The sequence below is a fragment of the Zonotrichia leucophrys genome, chromosome 11 (genome assembly GCF_028769735.1).
Source record: "Zonotrichia leucophrys gambelii isolate GWCS_2022_RI chromosome 11, RI_Zleu_2.0, whole genome shotgun sequence".
Taxonomy (NCBI): Eukaryota; Metazoa; Chordata; class Aves; order Passeriformes; family Passerellidae; genus Zonotrichia; species Zonotrichia leucophrys.
The window spans coordinates 10,870,317-10,892,893 of NC_088181.1; the positions used below are offsets into that span (position 1 = coordinate 10,870,317).

Below are 22,577 nucleotides of genomic sequence, written 5' to 3' on the forward strand. Positions count from 1 at the left end.
ATGACAAAAACAAACCAGCTAATCTTAGCACCTCACTGAGCTCAGAGCAGAACACCAGGCAGCAGAGCAGAGAGAAACCCAGCAACACAGACAGTGAAACAACCATCACATGAGTGGCCAGACAGGAGCTCTTGGCCTCTGTGCTGCCACTCATTTACCCACCATCCTATCTGCTGTAGAGCAACATGAAAACACCCACAGGTCTGGAACCCAGGTTAAGTGCTTAAGAATTACTATAATATGCTTCATCTTTCTGGCAGACTGCAGGACTTCATCCAGCAGTTCAGGCATGAAGCCCATTCTGGTAATTGAGTTAAAACTGAGCTTTTTTACACCAGTGAAATCAGGTCCCAGCTCTGCAAAAGAGACACTGCTAACATTTGTTCAGACTAGCCTGATGCATCAGCAACACAACCAATTTTTTTAAAGCAGCAAGTCAGGAGCAGTTATGCTTCTACTGGAAAAGGCAGAGGGAGATTTATCATACCCTGAAACAACTTCCAAGGCTGGCATAATTTGAGCTGAGAACAATCTACAAGCTCAAAGCATTGCCCCAACCAGACTAGCCACTCTCCTTCTGTTTTAGGCTTGCTAACTTTATGTAGTGTTTCCTTGGCTCTTTGACAATCTCCTTTGTTTAACTGCAGGTCCTGAACACTGCAGAGGGCTATGCTGCACCAATACAATTCTCCTCTAACTGGCTTGTCACAGTTTCAGGTAATACCAAAGAAGTTTTGGAGAGGACAAACACCAGTGAGGGAACTCTTTCAGGTCTTCCATCATGCCCACCCTTTTCCAGATTTGGAGTGGGTGGAATGACCACAGCCTGAAGAAATCCCCAGGAGGAACATGTAACTCAGATTTGCAATCAAGGAATGGTCACCTTCGCAGAAGGGAGCAAAGCCAGTGTCACAGCACTTTGGTGTACACTGGCAGTGGCTGTAGGACACTGTAAAGGCTTTGCAGGTGGACACAGCAACTCAGCACACCTGGACACATAACTGAATTCTGCTGGAGCTGTGGGAAAGGTTACACAACCCCAGAAACGTGTGAAAAACAAAACAGCAAAAATCCTTTGGTGCTTCCCTCTCAGTCAGCTCCAGCACTTTAAAGAACACAGCTGAGAAAAACACAAAAAAAACCCAATGGTATTTTGAGAAAAGACTGAAATATTAGGGCAAGGGTAACTTCTGCACAGCCACAGCCTTTGAAAGAACTGAAGGCTTTCAATATAGCTTCTCAATTCTGAAACCACAATGACTGGGATGCAGCTGGCAGCTGGACAAGAATCTCTGCAGTACTTCCACATCACCTGAAATGACAGCCATATATATTTATACCTCATAAAGTGTGTGTTTATATGTATACATACATAAATATATATATGTGTACACATTTATAATCTTTAATAAATCTTTCTAAAAAGGCTTAGAATGAGACAGAGGGAAGTATCTACTTTTTCACAGGCTTAAGTAGGGAGAATCTTCTTCCATGTGCTTTTTACTATGATTTTTTTCTGATTATGAGATTTTCATTATTTTTAAATGGAGGATTTCTGGAGGAGCTGTTCAGTGCAAAGAGAACTTATGTTCTAATGCCTACAGCTCCAACAGACTTGGGTCCCTAAGGAAGAACCATGCTCCTCTTCTCTCCCCTCCTCACCCCAAATTGTCTACAAATTATTTTCAGAAAAAACAGAGAATGAAACAACCTCTAGAAGAAAAAAATCAAAGGAAAAAACATTGAAAAAGCCCAAACTCCAAATAAAAGAATGTACCTTTGACCTCTGGTAATTCAAATAGAGTGTTAATCACCAAAGGATTAACACCCTCTGTATTATAAATAACATAGCCAGTCATCAGGAAATTATAACACCCCATATAATCAAGAAACACTGAAGTCTATAATAGAACTGTGCCCAAGCAGTGGGATGAGAAGTACTAATATGAGAAACTTAACACATTGTATCAGTTAAGAGAGATTCTGCAACTTCAGGCATTATGGAGAGCAGCTTAGTACTTAAATAGGCAAATATTTTACCCTCCATGTGTGCTCATGGCTGTATACACATACATATATATGTGCATCCATGGGCCATATAAACAGACAAAAAAATTCACAAGTCTTAACCATTATATGCATTTTTTTAAAATTATAAAAATCTATGCATATATAATTGCCTTGTTTTTTTCTGAATAATTTTATGTATGTGGAATCAAAATTCTATACTTTCCAACATACTTTAAATAGTTTTCTGCATTCAATATAATTATTTTTTTGCTTAAACAAAGATTATTTCTCCCTTATTTGATTATCTCTCCCTTATTTTAAATGTAGTATTATTATAGCACAGAGGTATCAATTAAGAGAATTTTATCAAAACACCAAGTTTTTAAAGGGATGGGTGAAAAAAAAAAATCAAAGAAATCACTACCCACAATATTTGGTTTTGAAGAAGACTCACAGCTACACCCTTATCTTCTGCCATCTTCCCCATAGCCACTTCCCACTTGCAAAGCCTCTCCATCCTACTTTCCCTCAAACCACACCATTCCTTTTTGTCTGAGAGACTCTGCCATCCTTTCCTGCTTTGGCTCAACCTCCAAAGCTTTTCCTGCCAAGCTTGTTTTCTATTCCCACTGTACCCAAAGGTCCATTCCACCCACACAGGCAGTTCCAAGGCTGGAAGCAGCTCTGCACTGACTCCAGAGCTGTTGTCCCAGGGTGCTCACTCACCTCACCCTCAGTGCTGCCATTCTGCCAAGAGAGGTTCCCAACCCTCTGCCCACATTTGCACTGCCACCCTTCCCTTGGGCAGCTGAAACTGCTTCCCTGATTGCTTCTTCCCCACCCCTCACTCTTCCACAAACCTGCAGGGGTAAGTAAATAAGCAGCATTAACCAGGCAGGTGAGGCCAATGAGATGGTGAGTAGAGCTCACTCAGCACTTACTGTTTCCAGCTGTGCCTGGCTAATCAATCTCCTCTATCCACACAGGATGGTCCCACTAGGACCCCAGTGGGAAAATCAGGAACTTTTCCTCAACATGGAGTCCCTCATGAAGAACAGAAAGAGCAACTCATCTCAAGAAAGAACAACTGAGTTCAAACTACTCTAATTTGTAATAATATCTTCTGCTGAGACTCAAAGATCAGTGGAGAGAAGATCCCCATTCTCACAATCACACTGCCTTATTGTGCTTTTTTTCAAAGAACAATAAAAGAATGTAGAGTCATGGAATCTGGTGACACATCTACCAGCAGGCAAGCCAAGGCTGGGATGAAAATGGACAGCTCTTGAGATGTATAAAAATCTTGAACTTAGATGGGGATAAAAAGAAGATTAGACTTTCTTAGTTTGAGAAGCATTTACAATCTAAACTGCATTAGAATTTTCCCCTTTAAATCTTCAGGAAAAAGGACACACTCCTCTAGTTCACTTCCTCCCATTGCAGAACAAGTAGCAAATCTTATCTTTTTCAAGCCCACTATAAAAATCCCACAGAATCTCCCCAACCTTGTGTCATTCCACAACTATGAAATACAGTTTCTAAATGAAATACACTAAAGCTGTACCATGAGAAGAAGCACAGCTTAATTAAGTTAACTAAGCTGATTAAGCCATGCTCTTTCACCTACTACAGGAAGTATGTGGCCCTGGAGCCATCCTAAAGGCACCTCACACAGCCTAGGACATGTTTTCCAGAGATACTGTGTATATTTAGTCACTGTGGAAGGGAAAAAGCAAACACCCTATATGTCAGCATGCCAACAAAAGAACAGAAGAAGTATCAGCTGATAAAGCAGCTGTTTACATCTCATTCTTGTCTGGAAGGTAGGTATTACATTACAAAGGAATAGAAAAAGTTAGTAAAATAGTACCCCACCACCTCAGATGTGACTGTTATAAAATAATTTGAGTAGGAACACATTCTCCAAAAAATCCTGATCATTGATATTATTACTTGGATCTTTGTAAGTTAACAAACAACTCAGACAAATTGAAAATTGAATAGATTACAGCAGCTTTATTTTAAAATTAAGAATAATCTTTCTCCTTTGTTGCATTTAAATGCATTTATATCATTAAAAGAATTCTTTAAAAATTTCAATCCTTTAATAATCTATAAAAGCAATTTCTAAAATAAAGACATAGCAGTATTCTTATCTTGGCTTTTCCTGGTACAAGGCTGCTGCTCTGTGTCTCATAAAGATTTCTGGCAGAGTGAGAAAACCTGGTCAGTATCAGAGACTTTCCTGGGACCTGTCTGCAGTGTCGACAAGCAGCTAAGCTGAATATTAATACACTCTCCATCATCAAAAGCTGTTGCATACCCAAAGGATGAAAAATATTTTAATCAGCTTTCAGCTTGTCTAGTAGAAGTCAGTTTATTCCTTTGGGATTATACATCTATGTGCTCAATTTTTGTCTTCGTGCTCTCTCTCCATACATATTACTTTTGAAACTAGCAGCAAAGAGCCTAAATCTGCTGTTTTGTTGGGAAAAGCCAGCTAATGCTGTGATTCAATTACAGTATTTTACATTAAAGAAGAAAATGTCGAAGATGAAAAGCAAAGAAAAAACTTGAGAAAACAGCCCTGTTATCAAGTTTTTTAACATTAGGATTTCTTAAAGGAACCAGTAAGACTTTTTTTTTATTTTGTTCAACATCTCCACAAATTTTAAGAGTCTTCAAGACTGGTTCATCTGTTGTCTTCCCCATCTTATCGTCTCCCTAGCAATTATTGCAATTTCACAATTCCTTTAGCATAACAACCACCAGTGGAATTGACCCATGAATGTATAAATATTTTATAAGTATATGTAACAAGTAAATCCTACATGAAAACCAACAAAAGATCAGTAATGGAAAAATGTTTTGAAGAGCCTGGACTGTACAAGTGTACCGGCATGGCAGCCTCTCCTTCCTCTGAGGGACAGCACCAGTCCCTGTAAGGTTGTATTAATCAAGATAACACCTACAGGAGAAGATTTTTGAAAGTGAAAAATATTAATAATCTTAATTATATTTATTTTTAATCCTTTCAAAAGCATTATAACAATTCAGAGTAGGACCTGGTCAGGATTTGTATTGGTTTTTGCTTTGAGCACCTGCATGAATGCAATGCAGAACTAATTCCATCTTGCCTCAGCCCTGCTTCCTGGGCATAGATGGATTACCACTGGACATGAACACGATCATGCTCTCTCCTCTTGCCCATCAGAGAAGACATGAAGAAATGTAAGGCTCTGCAGATTTTCAGATTTTCTATCACCTCATGGAAGCCTGAAGAGTACAACCTCTGTGTGGCACTACCCAGCATCAGCATCAATTGGTTTGTACAGACTAATCTTAAAATAATTTCTATCATCCATCAGCAACACAACCAATCATTACTTCTGAGCAAAAGAGTGAATTCTGTGGTCCTACCACTGCAAATGATTTCAGCACAAAAGCATCTTTTTCATGAAATGGAAGCATGACATTGGACAGAAGGAAACCCAAAGGATCACAATGAGTTAACTTACTCTGCCGTGTAAAAAAGTCTCATAATTCAGTTATCCAAGCTGAGTCCAACCACAACATCACAAAACAATTGACCTTCTAGCTAGCTGGTGAAGCTCTAATCCATTAGCATGTAGGACACAGCTTGAAGATGGAGCTAAAATGTAATTATTAGCAGTGTGTATATGCATACATATATCCACAGACACATAAAAATAATCACTTCAGTTTATTACACAATGATATTGATCCCTAGGCAGCTAGACAACATGAACTGATGCACTGTTCCCAGCTATTAACAGTGCACTTTGTGGATCATTGCATGCTGAGCACAGAGCTGGATTCATCTCCAGCACAGCTCCACTGCTGCCATTCCTGTCCCCCAGCAACAATCCAGCCTGATTCACCATCCCCTTCATTGTTCTACTCTATTACAGAAACTCAGAATGAGTCCTGTGAAAACTACTCTGATTGTGATGAACAACCACATTATTTTACTGGAATAATTTAAAAGATTTGCTAGATTTAAACTTTATATTACTGCCTCTGTTGTGAAAATTATATAGAGTTCAGACTGACTAGCAGTCCAAGGAAAACTGCCAAAATCTGATGTTCACTTGTAACATCAGAGAAAAGCCAGTAATTATCTTCCTACTGCAGAATAGTAAACATTATTATATCTACAGCTTCAGGATCATTAAGCAGAAGCATGTGTAGTGACAAACAAAGTGCAAAGAAGATTCACACAAAAGCTCCTGAGAACGAGACCTGGGAGCTGCCAGGAGACAACCAGGGTCAGCCAAAACACAGTAAGCTCTTTCTTAAACAGACAGAATTTGCCATCTGACAAAAAATGATAAAATATAATAAAAGCTACTATGTGGCCCCATCTATACTTTCCAATCACGATATGGGGAGGCAGAAATTTGTCAGTTCCCTTCAAATGCAGGATGTCCTTTCCCTAGGAAACAGCCAATAAGTAATTGTCAGATAGAGAAAAAAAATCATAGCCTCATTTAACTGAGGAGGAATTTAAGATCAGAAATTGTCTGCAATCTAAAACCAAAGTTAGACCTCAATGTTTTGATTGCCAGACTGATTTTGAAAACCACACCTTAGTTACTTGCACAAGTCAAACAGAGGGTCAGTAAAAGAATCAGCACCTAATTCATCAGGGCATAATGCTCTCCATAGCAGCTTCTGAAGCCAAGTTATATTTCTTTATGTATAAAATGAAAGCTGCAGTTTTGAGCAAAGATGAAGTAACTGTTAAAGAACACATTACAAAAACACTATTCACCCATGATCTTGTTAGGAATTAGGAGGGCTGATGATCAGATGGGAAAGAAGAGCTATCAGTGCAGCAGGAGCAGCCTTCCAGCAGACGTCACCTCCTTTGCCACCAAAGCCATTTGGAAAGCAAAGCAGCTGTGTTCTATTTTATAGTGGTTACAGAGCCACTAAAATACAATAGCAATAAAACCACATTTAGCAACACTAGCTGTATTAAAAAAATACAGCAATGTAGATGGTGACATTTTAGTCATACTGCCATTTGCTTCCACTTTCATTCAAAATCACAACTTGCCCTAGTTTATAACAATCACAGTACAAATTATTCCTGCCAAACCACTGTAATTCACAGTTTTAACATCAAACCAAATCCTTTTTTTCCTGTGTAGCATGTCCATAAAAATATATACACAAATACCAATGCATAAGCTCTGTATCTGATCACTTCCAGGATTGAATAAATAAGAACTAGAATTAATTTTAAATATTGGTAATAATTAATCAATTTCTATATAGGATATAACAAATTCTAAAACTATGGATTAATTTCTTTTCAAGAAATACTATTCCCAGTCTTCAAATAGTCTTTTATTAAGTTTTTCTCCTAGGAAATATATTTCTGAGAACATTAAAGCATATCATAGAATCTTCTGGGTTGGAAGGTCCCTTAAAGACAATTTAGTTCCAACCCCCCCTGCCATGTGCAGGGACACCTTCCACTATCCCAGGTTGCTCCAAGCCCTGTCCAACCTGGTCCTGAACTCTTCCTGGGATGGGGCAGCCACAGCTTCTCTGGGCACCCTGTGCCAGGCCCTTGGCAGCCTCACAGTAAACAATTTCTTCCTAATATCGAAATTAAACTGCCCTCCATCAGTTTAAAACATTCCCCCTTGTCCTGTCACTCCAGGCCCTTGTGAAAGACTTTGCAAAGAATAATGAGACAGATAAAACTACAGCTCAATACTACAACATCATTATTTCCACAGCAAATAATAAGCCTCAATAAACATACTATTAATACAAATATCTTCTGTTATTCTAGTGTATACCCATCTCCCAAAGGTTTTGGGAGAACAAATTTGATTTCTGGTGATTGTGGTATATGCATTTATGCCTTAAACTCATTTATGCCTTAAACTCATTTATGCCTTAAACTCTAGCACAGAACTCATGGCATTTTACATGCAAGTGTACATGTAAAATGTACATACACAATTGTATACATCTGAGAGTACAAAAATAGTGAGGATCACAGAGAGAAGCCCTGTTACACTAAGAATAAAGCACAAGAGCACAGAAGTCTGGTTACCCAAAACTGCAGCTCATCAAGACCCAGTTGTGTGCAAAGAACACCTACAAATGTCAAACTTGCAACAACACCTGCAAATGCCAAACTTGCAACACCTGCAAATGCCAAACTTGCAGCTCAGGTGCAAGTCCAGCTGAGGGGGAGGCAGAGGCAGGACCACACCACGGGCACAGCCTCCCAACCCAACCCCACCTGAGCCATCAGCATTGCAGCTCCTGTCCCAAGCACAGACAGGGACCCAAACCTCTCCTGGCCCAGGCCAGTGAACATTACACCCTCAGTGCTCTCCCAGAACGCTGCTGAGTGTGAGGCTGCCCTTTGAACAATCCCAGTGTCTCACAGAAATGTTACAGAGGCTCATATCAACGCAGCTCAGATCTCAGCCGGCTCACGCAAGGGTTAAAAGCAGAAAGTGCTATCCACTGGTTTGCTCTGATGTTCCTGCAGATATTGTCACTGGATGTATCCTCAGAAGAATTCTATTCAACACCTCTGTCTTTAAGTACAAAGCTGTAGGCTGTAGCAGCTTTAGGAAACATAAGTATCCTTTTTTCTGCTGCACAGTATCTGTGTGTGAAATTCTCTAAAGGGGTTTAAGTATTTACCCTGAACACTATCAGACAGTTTCTAAAATTTTCCTTATCCTGTTGCAGAAACACTTCAAAGAGAATCATAAACACAGTCTTTTGTGCTTTCAGCACACATGTTGTTTTGGAAGCTTAAGTCTGAATTCCCTCAGAATTGTAAATAATTTTTTTTCCTCAAAGATGTGCAATACAACTTTACTTTTTTTTCTTTTTACAGTTTCATTGTGATTCTACTACAGACAATGCTCAATCTTTTCTCTCATTTCTGACAGCTAAAAATATGTGGGTCATAGAAATTATTGCCAGAAAAAAAAAAAAAAGAAAAAGAAAAAAAAAAGGAAGAAAAAAAAGTCTCCAGGATCAGGTTTTGTTGTTGCTGTTTAAGATAAAAGATACATTTCCAGAAACATCTGACTTCCAGTGTACACAAAATATAATCTGCCAAAAATACATTTATTTAAAGGCTCTGGCCTAAACAGATAAGGAGAGCCCCAAAAGACAATAAATATGGGTAAAATTTGGGTTTTGGAGCTGCCATGTTGTTCCTGCATTTCACAGCTCATTAGGCAAATCCCATCACCCATGGCCACATGGCCCTCCAATAAAGTGTGACACTGCAATATCTGAGCACCACGGGAAAACCAGAAGAGAAATTAAAATAATTCCTCAGAGTTCCTGAAATTTTGGCTGACAAGGTCAAACCAATTCAAGTGTCAGTTAAGTTGCTATGCAATTTCTGAAAGAAGCTAAACAACCAACCAGCCTGTTTGTGATCCCATTATCTATTTTTTTTTAAATAATTGGTTAGTTGTTTAAAATGCCAAAGTCTACAAAAGCTGGGAGAATTCCTTGTAAAAGCATATTTTTTCTTAGAGCTTTTCATGGTTATCTGGGAACTGAAATGCTCTTGATTTAAATACATATTTAAACCCTTGCTTTAATTTGGGAGAAAAAAAAATGGCTCTGGGCTGAGATTTTGTAGCTCAAGTTTCAGTGTAGACTCAATTCTAACTGTCAGGCTGTAAGCCCCTGACAATAGTGGCTTATAGCTGAAACTACTTCATATATAGCAATAGGAGCAAATAATGAAACAGATCTCAAAAAGGAAAGAAAAATAATTTTACAAAAAAATAGCCTTGCTCTCTGATTTCAATTCAGTTGTGTAAACTGATAAAAATCCTGTTATTGAGAATAACAGTAATAATGAGACTAAAGATAGTTTTTAAAAAGTTTTACAGATCAAGATGAAAGTTGTGCAGAAAGATACCAGCCTGCATGAAATGCCACTTTGATCATTCTGCTTAGACTGAGTGTGCATACTTCTGCTTTTGCACGACTACAAACTAAAAGGTGTGCAGCATTTCATTATCCTCAGCTCTGTTATCAACGCCAAAAAATGAAACAAATGGTGCAACAACTACTTGTGCTTCAGTTATCCCATTAAGAAATTACTTCCTCAAGATCTATGTTTCATTCCTTTAAGTAGTGAAGCAGCTGTGCTGTTAAATGCAGCTCCAAGTCACTCACACTTTTCTCTACATTTCAGTTCCACGCTCTCTTCTCTTGCCAAATTCCTGCATAAATAGGTGGGATTAAATGGAGCCTAGCCTACCAAACATAATTATATATGTTGTGATTTTATACTGCAATGAAATTGATACATTTTAATAATGCCAGTCTTGGCTCTTTCCCACTAAAGTCAATAAAGGTTATTAAGGCCAACTGCCATATAAATACATTGCTACATTGCTAAATGGACTGTCAAAGCAGGAAATACAATTCACACCATATAGCACTGTAAGGCCCTTTTTTATTCTTTAAGGAGCACTAGATATGTTTAAACAAGCCTTCAAAAATTCAACATGCAACTGTAGCCATATATGTTTACTTTTCATTCCACAAACAAAAATATTGATTTACATTTACAAACAAAAATTGATTTACATTTTACTTTTCTCATGTGAATAAATCTAAAACAAAATAACCAAAAAAAGACTGTTGGACTTCTGCATTTCTTACAGATTTGGTGTGGTGGTTACAGATTTTCATAGCTAAAATAAATGTCAGATTGCAAGGTTTGCATGATATCAGACCCTGAGAGACAAATTGTCTCTCCACTGAATCTCAGAACAGCTACAGCAAGACTTGCTCACATCACATGAGATTTCAGCTTTTCAGACTTCTCTTTACCCAGAAAGCAAAGCCTGTACGGTCTTTTTTCAAATGGTAACTCTCCCTTTGAATTCTGCAAGCATTTATCCTGATGTTGCAGGCGATAACGTGTTAATCTTGGATGACTTTTAAAAAAAAAAAACCTCCAACATATGAATAGCCTTCATATTTTCAAGGGAGGGGGAGAAAAAAAGGAAGATTGGTTAAACTGCTTCGGATTTAATGGCTCATAAATTCATGAGGTAATACTGTGGGAAATGTGATGTTTTATCAGAATGTCATTCAAATGAAAGGTTTAACATTTACATCACAAGAGTGAGCTCTAAGTAAAACTATCCTCAGGGAAAGAAATGCCAGGAATAAACATTATGATAAAATTGTGTGCTTGCTATAATGTACAAAAATATTTAATAAAGCCCACAGGTTTGGGCTAAACTTCTTGGAATATCATTCTCTGCCGTGACAGAGGAGTAATTATAATTAGCAGAATCAGAGATAAAGAAGAAAAGAAAGTTTCAAAAATTATTAAACAAGGGGAAAACCTAAAAAAACGCACAGAAGGTCCCTGAGACTGACTTTTGTATCACTCTAGACACATATAAAAAAGCTTCATCAACAGTTGTTCAGCTCACACACAAAGGAAGAATACACGCTTAAATATTGTCTTTTAGGAAAGAATTCCATGTAAGCAGCAAAATCCTTCCAAAACAAGAACAACAACACTGAGACATTTTACTTTTAGCATTTTAAATTATTATCACTCTCTTTTTAAAAATTTTTTTAAAAGAATTATCCTGCTAAAGTTACAAATTTGGAGGAAAAAAAAACAAACCAACCCATCGACTGCGGACTACTGGGTACCTTCAAAAATACTCTTTTGATTTAACTTAGCCGTGGAAGCTAAGCACGCACCAAAGCAGTGCACTTTTAATGCTAAATCGCTGCAGAATTTGTTAACCCGGGTTGGTTTCCTGCGTGATGGGATAGCAGGGATGGGGCTGGGAGAGCACCAGGGATCGCTCCCACTGATGGTGCCGCAATTCCGGGCCGGGAGCGCCGGAGCGCGGCTCAACATTGCCCCCTGGCGGCCGCCGCGCGAACCGCGCCCGCTGCGCCCAAAGCCGCCCCGCGCCCGGAGCGCGCCCCGAGTTTACAGACAGACCCGGCAAAACAGACAGCCCCAATTAACATTCCCCTCTGTCTCCTCCAATAGCCGAAATTAATTGTGATTAATATGTTATAAGTCATAAAACATTAAAGCGATTCTTAAAATATAAATTAGAAGCAGCTTCTGTCTTGGCCCAAGCTTGGGGTTGCTGATAAATATCATCCCGAGGCTTGTTGAAAGGAGATACACTGACGCCACCATGTTTCTAATTAGAGACACATGGCAATGTCACACCAATTGCAGAAAACCTAACCCTTGAGAGTTCCAGAGTTTGCTGTTTTTCCATGTTTTCAACACACAATGGATATAAAATATCAAACATTCTTGTCTCTACCTCATCTAAGCCTGTGTTACAAGAGAGTAAGTTGTCATTTGAAAGAAAAACAAACCAAAAGATTTTTTTTAAATTATAAGGGTCGTTCAAGAATGTGAGCACATAAGAACATCAAAAAAAAGGGGAATAAAATAAAACCCAAACACATAAGCAAGTTATATTTTCCCTCCTTTTGTAGGAAAATTCAATGTTCAGTGATTTCTTGCGGCAACTGATTCCACAATTGCAATGTCCACTTTTCTGGGCGTGTTTTCCGAGTCTGAACCAGGCACTGCTGGGGCAGCTCACACTGCATGGGAGCAGCTGAGCCACAGCTTTTCCTGTCAGACCCAAGGTTCTTGTTGCACCTCAAACACAGCCCTGACACAAATGGCACTCAGCATCCTCAGCTGCAGTACAAACCCTTCCAAGCCAGTACAGGCAAACTGAGGCTAGTTTATGCTGTGGCCAGCAGAAATGACCAAGGAGCAGCTTCTGATGCAGATGTATGGAGAGGAGGACAGTGGGTTTGCCAGCACAGCCCCTTCTGAGTGCAAACACAAAACCAGGCAAATTGGCAACTGCTCTGGAACTGTGACAGCACAGGCTCTCACCTGAGGCTCTACATGGACAGCAGCAACAGGATAAGACTGCTTGGCACTGAATCCCTTTCCAAGGAATGTACAATGCACTTTGAAGTACCCAGAAATCATTATTACATTTATTCTTGACATAATCCCCTCTTGCAGGTTCTGGCTGTGCTCTCAGAGTGCAGGTGGACCACAGACAGCTGTACTTCCAGATGAACAATTCTGCTCTCAGCTTTCTCAGACACTTGCACCACTGCTGTCACTGCAGAGGTGTCTGTCAGGGTGTTGTACAAAAGAGCTGACAGTGCACAGCATTGCAATATATGGCTGTCATCTTGTGAGGCTCTAAAAGGCTCATATGAGGCTTTTATGAGGCTTTCAAACTTTAAAAACAAGCGAAGTCAAGAACTAACTGAAATCCTGGGGTTTTGGATCTGAATTTGCTCACATTTTTTCTGGCTACTGGGGGATAAAAGTAAGAGGAGACAGTGAAAGGCTGACATTGATTCTGCTTCTCATATGTTCTGAATAAAGTCTAAAACCCTTTACTACAGTACAATTAAAAACATAATTGTGAGTGCTCTCAGAATTAGGCCCTAGAGGCTTTAAACTTTAAAACCAGTACTTACCATAATCTCCATTTTTCTCCAAAATTCTTCCAATTTAGCCATAGGCTTAAGCCACCAATCAGTGCACTTCAAATACCTCTTGCCTTGGAACCAAAACTGCCTAAGCCACTCAAATTCAACCTGCAAGATAAAAACATATGGCACCATAAACACCCACAGTCCTTATCTGGGGCAGGAATGGGGCAATGCAAGAATCCAGCTGTACCTGAACAGTCCCATAGGAAAGGAGTCAGTGACCAAAGCATGTCATTTCTAAACACACCCTTACTGTTCATCTCTAAATACACCCAGCTGTTTATTCCTATTCCACAGCCATTTGTGACCTGAGCTACTCTCTTCAAACCCAGAGAGGTGCAAAACTCAACTCTCTTTTTTCCCCCTGTTTTTTACATGGTGTACATGTACAACAAACATTAAAAATTCCAGCCAAATATGCACCAACTCTGGCTCATTGTGGTTAACACTGTGGGTTTCAAATTGTTCCAGTCACAGGAGATGGAAAAACACTTGCAGTAATAACATTGCTCTGGATTGAGAGGGTGGCACACAAGGAATCACAGCCTCCCATCCTGCACCAGACAGCTCAGTTAGCAAAGATGCTGCTTTTTAAGAGTAATCCATAGTCCTGGTCTTCAGAATTCCATATTTATCTTTGTTGTGGTAGCTATGTTTCACACTGAGTTCAAAGCTGCTTTAATCATTATTTGTACCACAAAGAAGATTTGTTTATCCCTGCTCAGCTCTGAAGATGCAAACAAAGACAACCAACCAAGGTGAGAGAAAAAAGAAAACTGCCCAAAGCTGTCACCTAACACTCCCTTTCCTAAAAGAGAAAACTGAACACTACAGAAATCTGAAAGTGGTCCAGTTAACATCAACTAAAGGTTTGGTCCATGCGTTAAATAGTACAATAAAAATTATTTACATTTTCAGTGTATAAAAAGAATATTATAGTAAAATATAACATGATTAGTTGGCAGAGACAGATTTTAAAATGTCTTTTAAAAATCTTGACTGCTAGCCAGTGAGTTTTTAGCACATAAGTTTGATGACATCCTTCCTAAAAAAAGCTGAAGGAAACTTTGTTTCCTCTATAATATTAATGAGGTATGAAGGATCCAGTTATGGTTTGGTATAAAAAAAAAACAGAACAACAAAACCAGTATATGCAGTTTTGGAAAAGCTGAGCATACCATTCTTCAGTTAGAATTTTAAGAACTGGTTTTTTCCTTTCTTCACTTCTTTTTGAGTTTTTTGGCCTCTATTATGCACTGTCTGGCAAACAAGTTGCATAAAATTAATCACGAGGCCATTAATCAATGAAAAAAAAAATTTATTAAAATCAATGTTAAAATATGACTCATCATACATCTGTTTCAGTCAATCTGATTTTTACCTAGTCATATTGATTTGTTGCAATAATCTATGTAATTTCACTCTAACTGCAGTTTGGCATATTGGCCAAAATTTAAATGTATCTTGATCCCATACAAAATATATATAATTTGACACAAGAGAGTAGTTTTTTAGGTCTAAGGCATAAAGTAGAGCAACAAGGTAGTTCATTTTCTGCAGGATTAGCTGGCCTCATCAGAGGTCAGTGTGTACCTAATTGCAGCAAAGGCTGTTTAATGATGTGGACTGACACCTCACACAGCTATCAAACTCTGCTCTGCTTTCATCCCACAGCATCTCTGTGCGGCTCTAACCCGGGTTAATAAATTCGGGTTGGGGAGAAAATGTTTCACCCTCCAAGCTGGCCACTAAACTGCTTGCCAAGTGTCTGCTCTGAACTGTGACCTCTGAACAGATAACTGTTGATTCTGAGACAGAAAATTATCTTGATGAGGCAAGGGGGACATGATTTCTCTTCTGTAATAACTTTTCTCTGTAGCAGGAACTCACTTCTCTTGGCTTATCTCCTTCCCTGCAAAGGAGAAGCTGTACCACTAAAAAAAACCTCAACACTCAATACTGGAGAGACACAAAAAGCTCATTTCTAGCCCTACTGGAATGGAAGTTAGAGAACATTCATCTTCTGTGACAAAACTCTCAGGTGAACAGCTCTTGCTAAGGATTTTGTCAGAGAGTTTTAATTTGGAAACTCCCATACATGAGAACTAACTTCAGTTATCGTTAGAAAATATTTTACATGATTGAAGAGGACATAGCTTACACATATTTACATATAAAAATATACAGGGTGAGTGTCTGAGGAATAATTTTCATCTTCCAATTGATTTTCACTTATGACTTACATCTGTGCAAGTCAGCTCAGAATCAGGCCTCATGTGCCTACTCTCAACATATTTTCAGGTTGTCCTTTAAGCAATGATTAAAGGCCAATTTCAGGTTGTTGTCAATACTGGGTAGTAAAAGGCCAACAGTAACATTTGACATTTTGCGAGGCAATGCTCCTCAGCCAATTATTGAAAAGTACTGGTTGTTCAATGCCACACATGTAGGTGATCTGTATTTCCTCTCTGCCATACTAGTAGCCACCAACCATGCTGTCAGGCCACTGTAATGTGCAGAAACAAACTAACCAACCTTCCTTTGGCTGCCTGCACCTCTCCCTTCTCACCCATGACCTCACAGTCTGACACCACAGCCCTTCAACTCAGCCAGCCCAGGTCTCTGCCTCCCCATGCATTCTGCAAGCTCAATTTATCTCCTGCTGCCATAAAAACAGATCTGCTGCAGGCAAAAGTGACTGTGCCTCACAAGCAACAGGGCAACCAATTCAGTCTCTAGTTTTAATCATGCTAATCAGGATCTGATTATCACAGCTGAGCAAACACCCTGATGTGAACATACCCCTACTTTACAAATTTAAGCACTTAGTTTGGAACCTGCCATATTTTCAACACAATCCCATAACACAAAGAAGATTACCTCTGGTGTTTTACTACACTGAGGACATCTGAATATTGGTTTGGTGATGGCAAATACAGAAGCCTTGAAAGAACCTCACACCTACATGAACTATTAGCAGATTTTGCATTAGTCAGAGCAAGAAAACTTTTCTTTGCAATGTGAAGAACAGGCTGGTGAAGATCTTTTCTGCAGGTTTATTCTTATATGTATGAGCATTTACATTGTCTGTCCAGCAGTATTTAGTTCCTTTAACAAGAATTGAGTTGCCAGTGGTTTTCCCCAGGTGCCCTGTAGCTGTTTGGGATGTCCTCAGCAGCTGTACATGTTTAGCAAAGCCAAGCAGGAGGAGCAAGAGGTTTCATTCAGAGAATTGTGCAAGACCATGTCTTTTGGGATAAACTACTCCTGACCAAACAACAGCCTGGCTGTGCCTGTGTGTGAGCTGTCAGGCTGTTGTCCTGTAACTGCATCTGCTCACCCTCCTACCCCTGCCACTGCAGAGCTTGTGCAGACTGCCAGGCCATGAGCTGCACAGACAAACTGCACTGAGCACCCTTAATTAAGGTTATCTTTACTTACAACTACAAAGTACACACTGGCAGTGAAGTGACTCACACATCTAACACACAGCACATACCTTGCAATTACTCAGATATTCCTTTGAAGGCTGTTTTAGTGAGGGAGACCATGACAACAAAGCTGAGTTTAATTTAAACTTCCACCTGGCTGCCCACTAGAGATGCTAAAATCCTCCTCAGGTTAGCATCTCACTTTTTCAACAGGAATACCTCTGTCAAGGCATCCAAGACAGGGCCCTGAAAAATGAACTCTGGGAAATCTAACATCAAGTAAGGACACCCCCCAGATACTCTTTCAGAGGTTTCTCTGCCCACCAAAAAACTGGGAAAAAATGAAGTCTCCACCTATGCTTCAGATCCTCAGTTCAAACACACTTTATCAGCACAGCAAGTCAATTTTCCTGCCCAGGAGTACAAAAGTGAAGGCACAGAACCATTCCTCATTCCTTCAGACCTGCTCTTAGGCTTTTTCCCTGGAGCAGACACAGATAATTCATCCAGGCCTCATTTGGCAGAGCAGTTAATTTCAGCACAGACTGTGAATCTGCTAAACTAGTAGATTTTAGCTTGGTACTGTGATGGTTCTGTTCTGGTTAATGTTCTCTGATGATTGCTTTGGAGGTAGCAGCAAGGGGGTAAAAAGAATGAACCCACAGCATTTCAGGAAGATAAGGAACCAAGAAGAATGGCTCTTTATAAGAGTTAAAACTGAAGAACTTCAGTTATGACAATATTTAAAAATAAAATATCATCACCTCTAGATACTGTCTCATTTCAAGCTCATGATCTCTTGTTCAGAGGAAGAAAAAAAAATCCAAGGAGCTTTATGAATAGCACAGAAAGCTGTATAACAGAAATACAGAGGCAAAATTGTTACAGAGGAAACTGGGAGAACTGGCAGTTCTTTAATCCTATGGAGATTTGGATTTTAGTGCTGTTTTGATTTTGCATTAAAAATTGCTTAAAAACTAAGAGAGTTAAATGAAAGGCTCATTTTCATCAGTTTGATTCTTTTAAGAAACAACAGTCTCTTGTTCTTCCATCTGCCTCAAAGTTTCAACCTAAAACCTGTATTAGTGCCTGAAAAGACAAAGATTTACTATACAACAAGGTAGGAAGCTTTTATATACAAGAAAAGTTATATTAGTTTCACAAGTCTTTATATTTTCAGCTCATTGATGTTTGAAAAAAAAATTAGGCATTTACCACAGAGATAACCCCTAGAAATTTTGTCTACTTGTGCAGCAATAAATGAAATTTAAATAGCACTCTAATAGCAGTGAAGATTTGACCTTGGGATAAAAAATTAAGGAAAAAAAGAGAAAATAATAGTAAAATAGGTGGATGGGTAGTCTCTTTTCAAATTAAATATAGATCCAGTGTGTCTGCTAAGTGCACAATAAGTACAAGTTAAACAAGGATTGCTGTTACAGTATATCCCATATGTGTAACAGGAAACATCCCTGTATGTCACATTGCAAAATTATTCAGGTGACTGCAAACACCAGGGGCTACTCTCTCACCTGATGTAAACAGCACATGGCTTTGATGTTAAAGGACCCGTGCAAATTTATCCCAGCTGCGCCTGTGGCCCTTGCTGTGCAAACCACATATGCGTGTAGTTTTATGGACTGAGCCTGATTAATGTTTTGTAAACCCCTGCATGCATCAGACTCCTTTCAATTGCCCCAGGAGCTGTTTTGGTAAAAGTCAAGGGCGTGAATCTTTTGCCAACACTATGCTCCATTTTACCAGCTGTAAATGCAATACAGATCAAAATGTGTTCTACAAAGTTTTAGTAGCACTACACAATATTGTATTCCTCAGCAGAAATTTAGACATTTTACACAAATTCTAATTTGAGTGCAAATGACCTTTGTACAGCTTCTAATTTATCTTAGTAGAAATACAAGCATGGCTCCAAGCAAGAAAGCACTTCCAGCTTCAGTGGAATCCTGTCCAAGTGCATTAATACATTTACATCTTCTGTAGCACTAAATGACCTGCTTAAATATGTTCCTCACAATTATTTCCACTGTATTTTCTTCAGAACATACTTTAGAGCCCACACTCACAATTGTGCCACCCATAGCATTATGCAAAAACCTGGTTCAACAAAAAACAGGGAGGAATAACTGAAAAAATCTACCTGCTCCTTTCCCTCTAATCCCTTCTCTCTTCCTTTCTGTTAGAGAAGTGCCAGAGTAGTCTGTTTGACCATCACACTGTCAGTTCTGGCGCATTATTTTGTGAAACTTCTCTCACTTTACCAGCAGAGGGATCTTAAGAAGGAAAAATGAAAACTTCCAGGATAATCCCAATTACTGTACCCAGGCAAGAAAGTCATAAAAGCCACATTGCACACTCGTAAAAAGCAAGGCCTTGTAAGCAGCTGAACACACTTAATTGCCATTAATTCCATGAGACTGCACTGTTGAGACCTGGCTGAAGTATTTTCAGTGTACATCATCTCACCTCATTATGTATTTCTTCTACTTGCTTCACCACTGCAGCTTCCAGTGATTTCAAAGACAAAGCCATTGAATCAGAATCACTCTGCAAATTCTGGAGTGCCAGTTCACACTGTCCAAGTATGTATTCCAATGTTCCTCTTGAACACTACAAAGATACAATAAAAACTTCAGAAAATTTGTATTTCTCAATTAGATTTCATCAGCAACCCATAAGGTGTGGTGCAGCACATTCACAATTCACATCTGGTAAGCCTAGCTGGGAGTTAAGGCCAACTACCAATACAGAACCAACTGTACCTCAATCAAAAATAAACAGCAGCAGTTAATGCAAAGAGTTTGAGTCATAAGGATGACATGAAGCACAATTCTGATAAGACACCAGGGTGCTGCATAGATGGCACCAGGATATTGGCTTCGCAAGGGACCAGGCAGTGAAATGGTTTTGGTACTTACATCTGCCACCCTGTGAGTGGAGCTGAACCGAGGGGACAAACCAGCCAGAACACAGTGCTGATGGGTCATATTGAGATCATCTAGGGACAGATTAAAAAACCTTAAGTACAGGGAAAAATGATACTTAATAAAAGTTAATCTGGTTTAATATGAATCAAATACGTTTTTCACACTTTTCTTGCTTTAATGCTTAGAGAATTCAGTCACATAGCTCCAGTGTTTTGCAGAGCACAGTAACTATTTACTACGCTGAAGTCAGAAATATTTCTACTAACACTAGCTTTCTCCTATACAGGTTAGAAGTGGCATTTTCTCACCTCTCATAGGGAAAGTTTGCTTAAACAAATCTGGCATTAAAAGCTTTTATTCAGATACAGAACACTCACCCAGAATGCTATTTTGGTTTTAGAGCCAAACCAAAGCTGTTTCACTCCTTGGTCACCCATGTTGGAAGCACCACAGTGCTCTTGTAGGGTTCAGTAGAAAACAACTCCTGAGGAGTCAGCCTCAGTTTTACATGACTAAGCACTGACCCATAGGTCTGCAAAACCAAAACAGAGACTCTGCAGTACAGAATGCAGGGTGTTGTTCTCTGCATGGGACCCTCCTATCAATAAACCTCCTCAGTGATTTTCCTGTTATTTACAAGAGATACATTTGGACTCTGGATGTTGCATATTCAATTTTTAATTGTGGAGGCAAGTTCACATGGTACATCTGCCTCTCCCTGCACTGTACTGACATCTGGGGCTTTCTGACTCTTGTTTTCTCACAATACATCCCTCCAGCACAGAACCTCATCCCAGTCCTCTCCTCTCCTTCAAGCTACTGCCAGCTCCTCCCTTTGCTCTCTGATCCTGCTCTCAGCCCCTGCCCTGCTCTGTCCCCTCTGGGCTTTCCTCTGACAGCTGAATTACCTGGGCTCCACCAGCAGCACTGAGAGCCCTAAGCTTACACAGCCTTTGTCAAAAAAACAGACTAATGGATATGTCTGTGTACAAACACCGAAATAACAGACAATTCTCATTCTACTGCTGAACTATCAAGAGCAGAGGAGCCAAAGCATTTCAAGAGGAACAATGTGACACCCATGTCACTGCAAACTATTGCAACATAACAAATAAAAGATAGAAAGATATGAAATTCCTAGCCAATCCTTAAAGAAGTGGAGGCTAAAAGTCCTAAACTTACTACTTGGAGGTAAAGTATTTCCCAGGAAAAAACAAACCACAAGGAAAAATGGCTCCCAGAATTACCAACAGGATTTATATAGTCTTTTCTGTCTTCTCTAAAGTGTTCCTCATGAACTTTTTAGACAGTAGTCTCTTATCTATTTCAAGAGGCAAATAAAAGGTACAGTGTTGTTTAAAGCACTGGAAAATCTTTGATACTCTTATCTCCACAAATATCTACAAGCAAAAGTGAAATGGAATGGACTTTTGCTATTAAATGTCTTAACTACCACTAACAAACAAGAAAAACGTGCACAAAAGTCTAAAAACTAGAAAAATAATAAATTTAAAAGAAATATGTCAGAGTTTGCAAACTTCATGATCAAAGTTTGGTAATGACAAATACACTTCTGGAGTTCTAAGTCTTAATAGCAGGACATATACCATTTGGATTAAATGTGGACTCAAAAAAAAGGAGGGGGTGAAAAGCTCCAACACATTCAAGATGCTAGAGAGCAAAGAGGGTTCAAGTTAGTTTGTGAAAATAGAAGCAGATTAAATATCTAGAAATAGCTTAATGAGTCACTTTATACATGTGGAAGTGTTTCCATTAAATACTTATCTTTAACCACAAGCCAACCTCTGCAATGTGTGCAACCTACTTCTGGTTGGTTATGAAAATAATTTTTTGATGCTTCTCAAACTATAATTTGCTGGGGGTGGGGAGTGGTATAGGATTCAAAGTTCATCTTCATGCTGTTTTAAAACCCTAACCTTCAAGCTAAGAGCTTGATCTATGGGAAACAGCTGCAGAAAAGTAAATCTGCCTTTGAAAGAATCCAGAATGTATTTTTGTTAAGTATGGTTTGAAGTCATGGTAGGAAAATTAGTGAAAATTGTAAATCTGCTTGCAAATCTGGTCATGTCTAACTCAAAGATTAGGGAAAAAATTCCAATTTAATAGTAGGACCATGACAAGCCTAGTTAAGCATGCTCTAGGACAGAGCAGATGGGGCCCTTTGCTCACCTCCACGCGTTTTGGATTTATTGCATGCACCCAACACGTTTCATATTAGACACCCCTTGGCTGTGTACTTGAGACAGCAGGGTTCAGTGTGCACTTCCTCTGCAGACCAATATATTATTCTAAATTGAGCTAAAGTGTTTCCGTTTCATGAGTGATATAAAGTTTAGATTTGAATTTTTAGGCAGCAGACTTGCAGCCATTCACCAGACTTTTTTCTTCATATTAAGAAAAGCCTAAAAAATTATTTAACAATATGTCTTAGTGAAAGTAATTTTGAATTTTTGTTGGTTTTGCTTAATAAAATAAATTTACGGTATTGTAATAGCTTAAAAGAAGAATGGATGTGATCACCCTATGTTCAGTATTAACATACATCTAAATTATGGCTCATGATTTCATCTGAAGAGGGCTGCTGAGAAGGAAGATGTAA

The 22,577-nt window shown here is 39.1% G+C and overlaps 1 protein-coding gene across 8 annotated transcripts in view; it reads right to left on the reverse strand.

The window, feature by feature from the left end:
• FTO (FTO alpha-ketoglutarate dependent dioxygenase) overlaps positions 1-22,577 on the reverse strand; it is a 227,171-nt gene that overhangs the window by 146,605 nt on the left and 57,989 nt on the right. For all 8 annotated transcript variants that reach the window (XR_010441656.1, XM_064722834.1, XM_064722835.1 and 5 more), the window contains 3 exons: positions 19,949-20,028; positions 19,497-19,640; positions 13,567-13,686 (listed from right to left, as the gene is read on the reverse strand). Coding sequence is in view for 7 of the 8 variants with exons in the window: in XM_064722834.1 (XP_064578904.1) it covers positions 13,567-13,686; positions 19,497-19,640; positions 19,949-20,028 (344 nt within the window). In the remaining variant the exon portion in view is untranslated. The remainder of the gene's footprint in view (positions 1-13,566; positions 13,687-19,496; positions 19,641-19,948; positions 20,029-22,577) is intronic.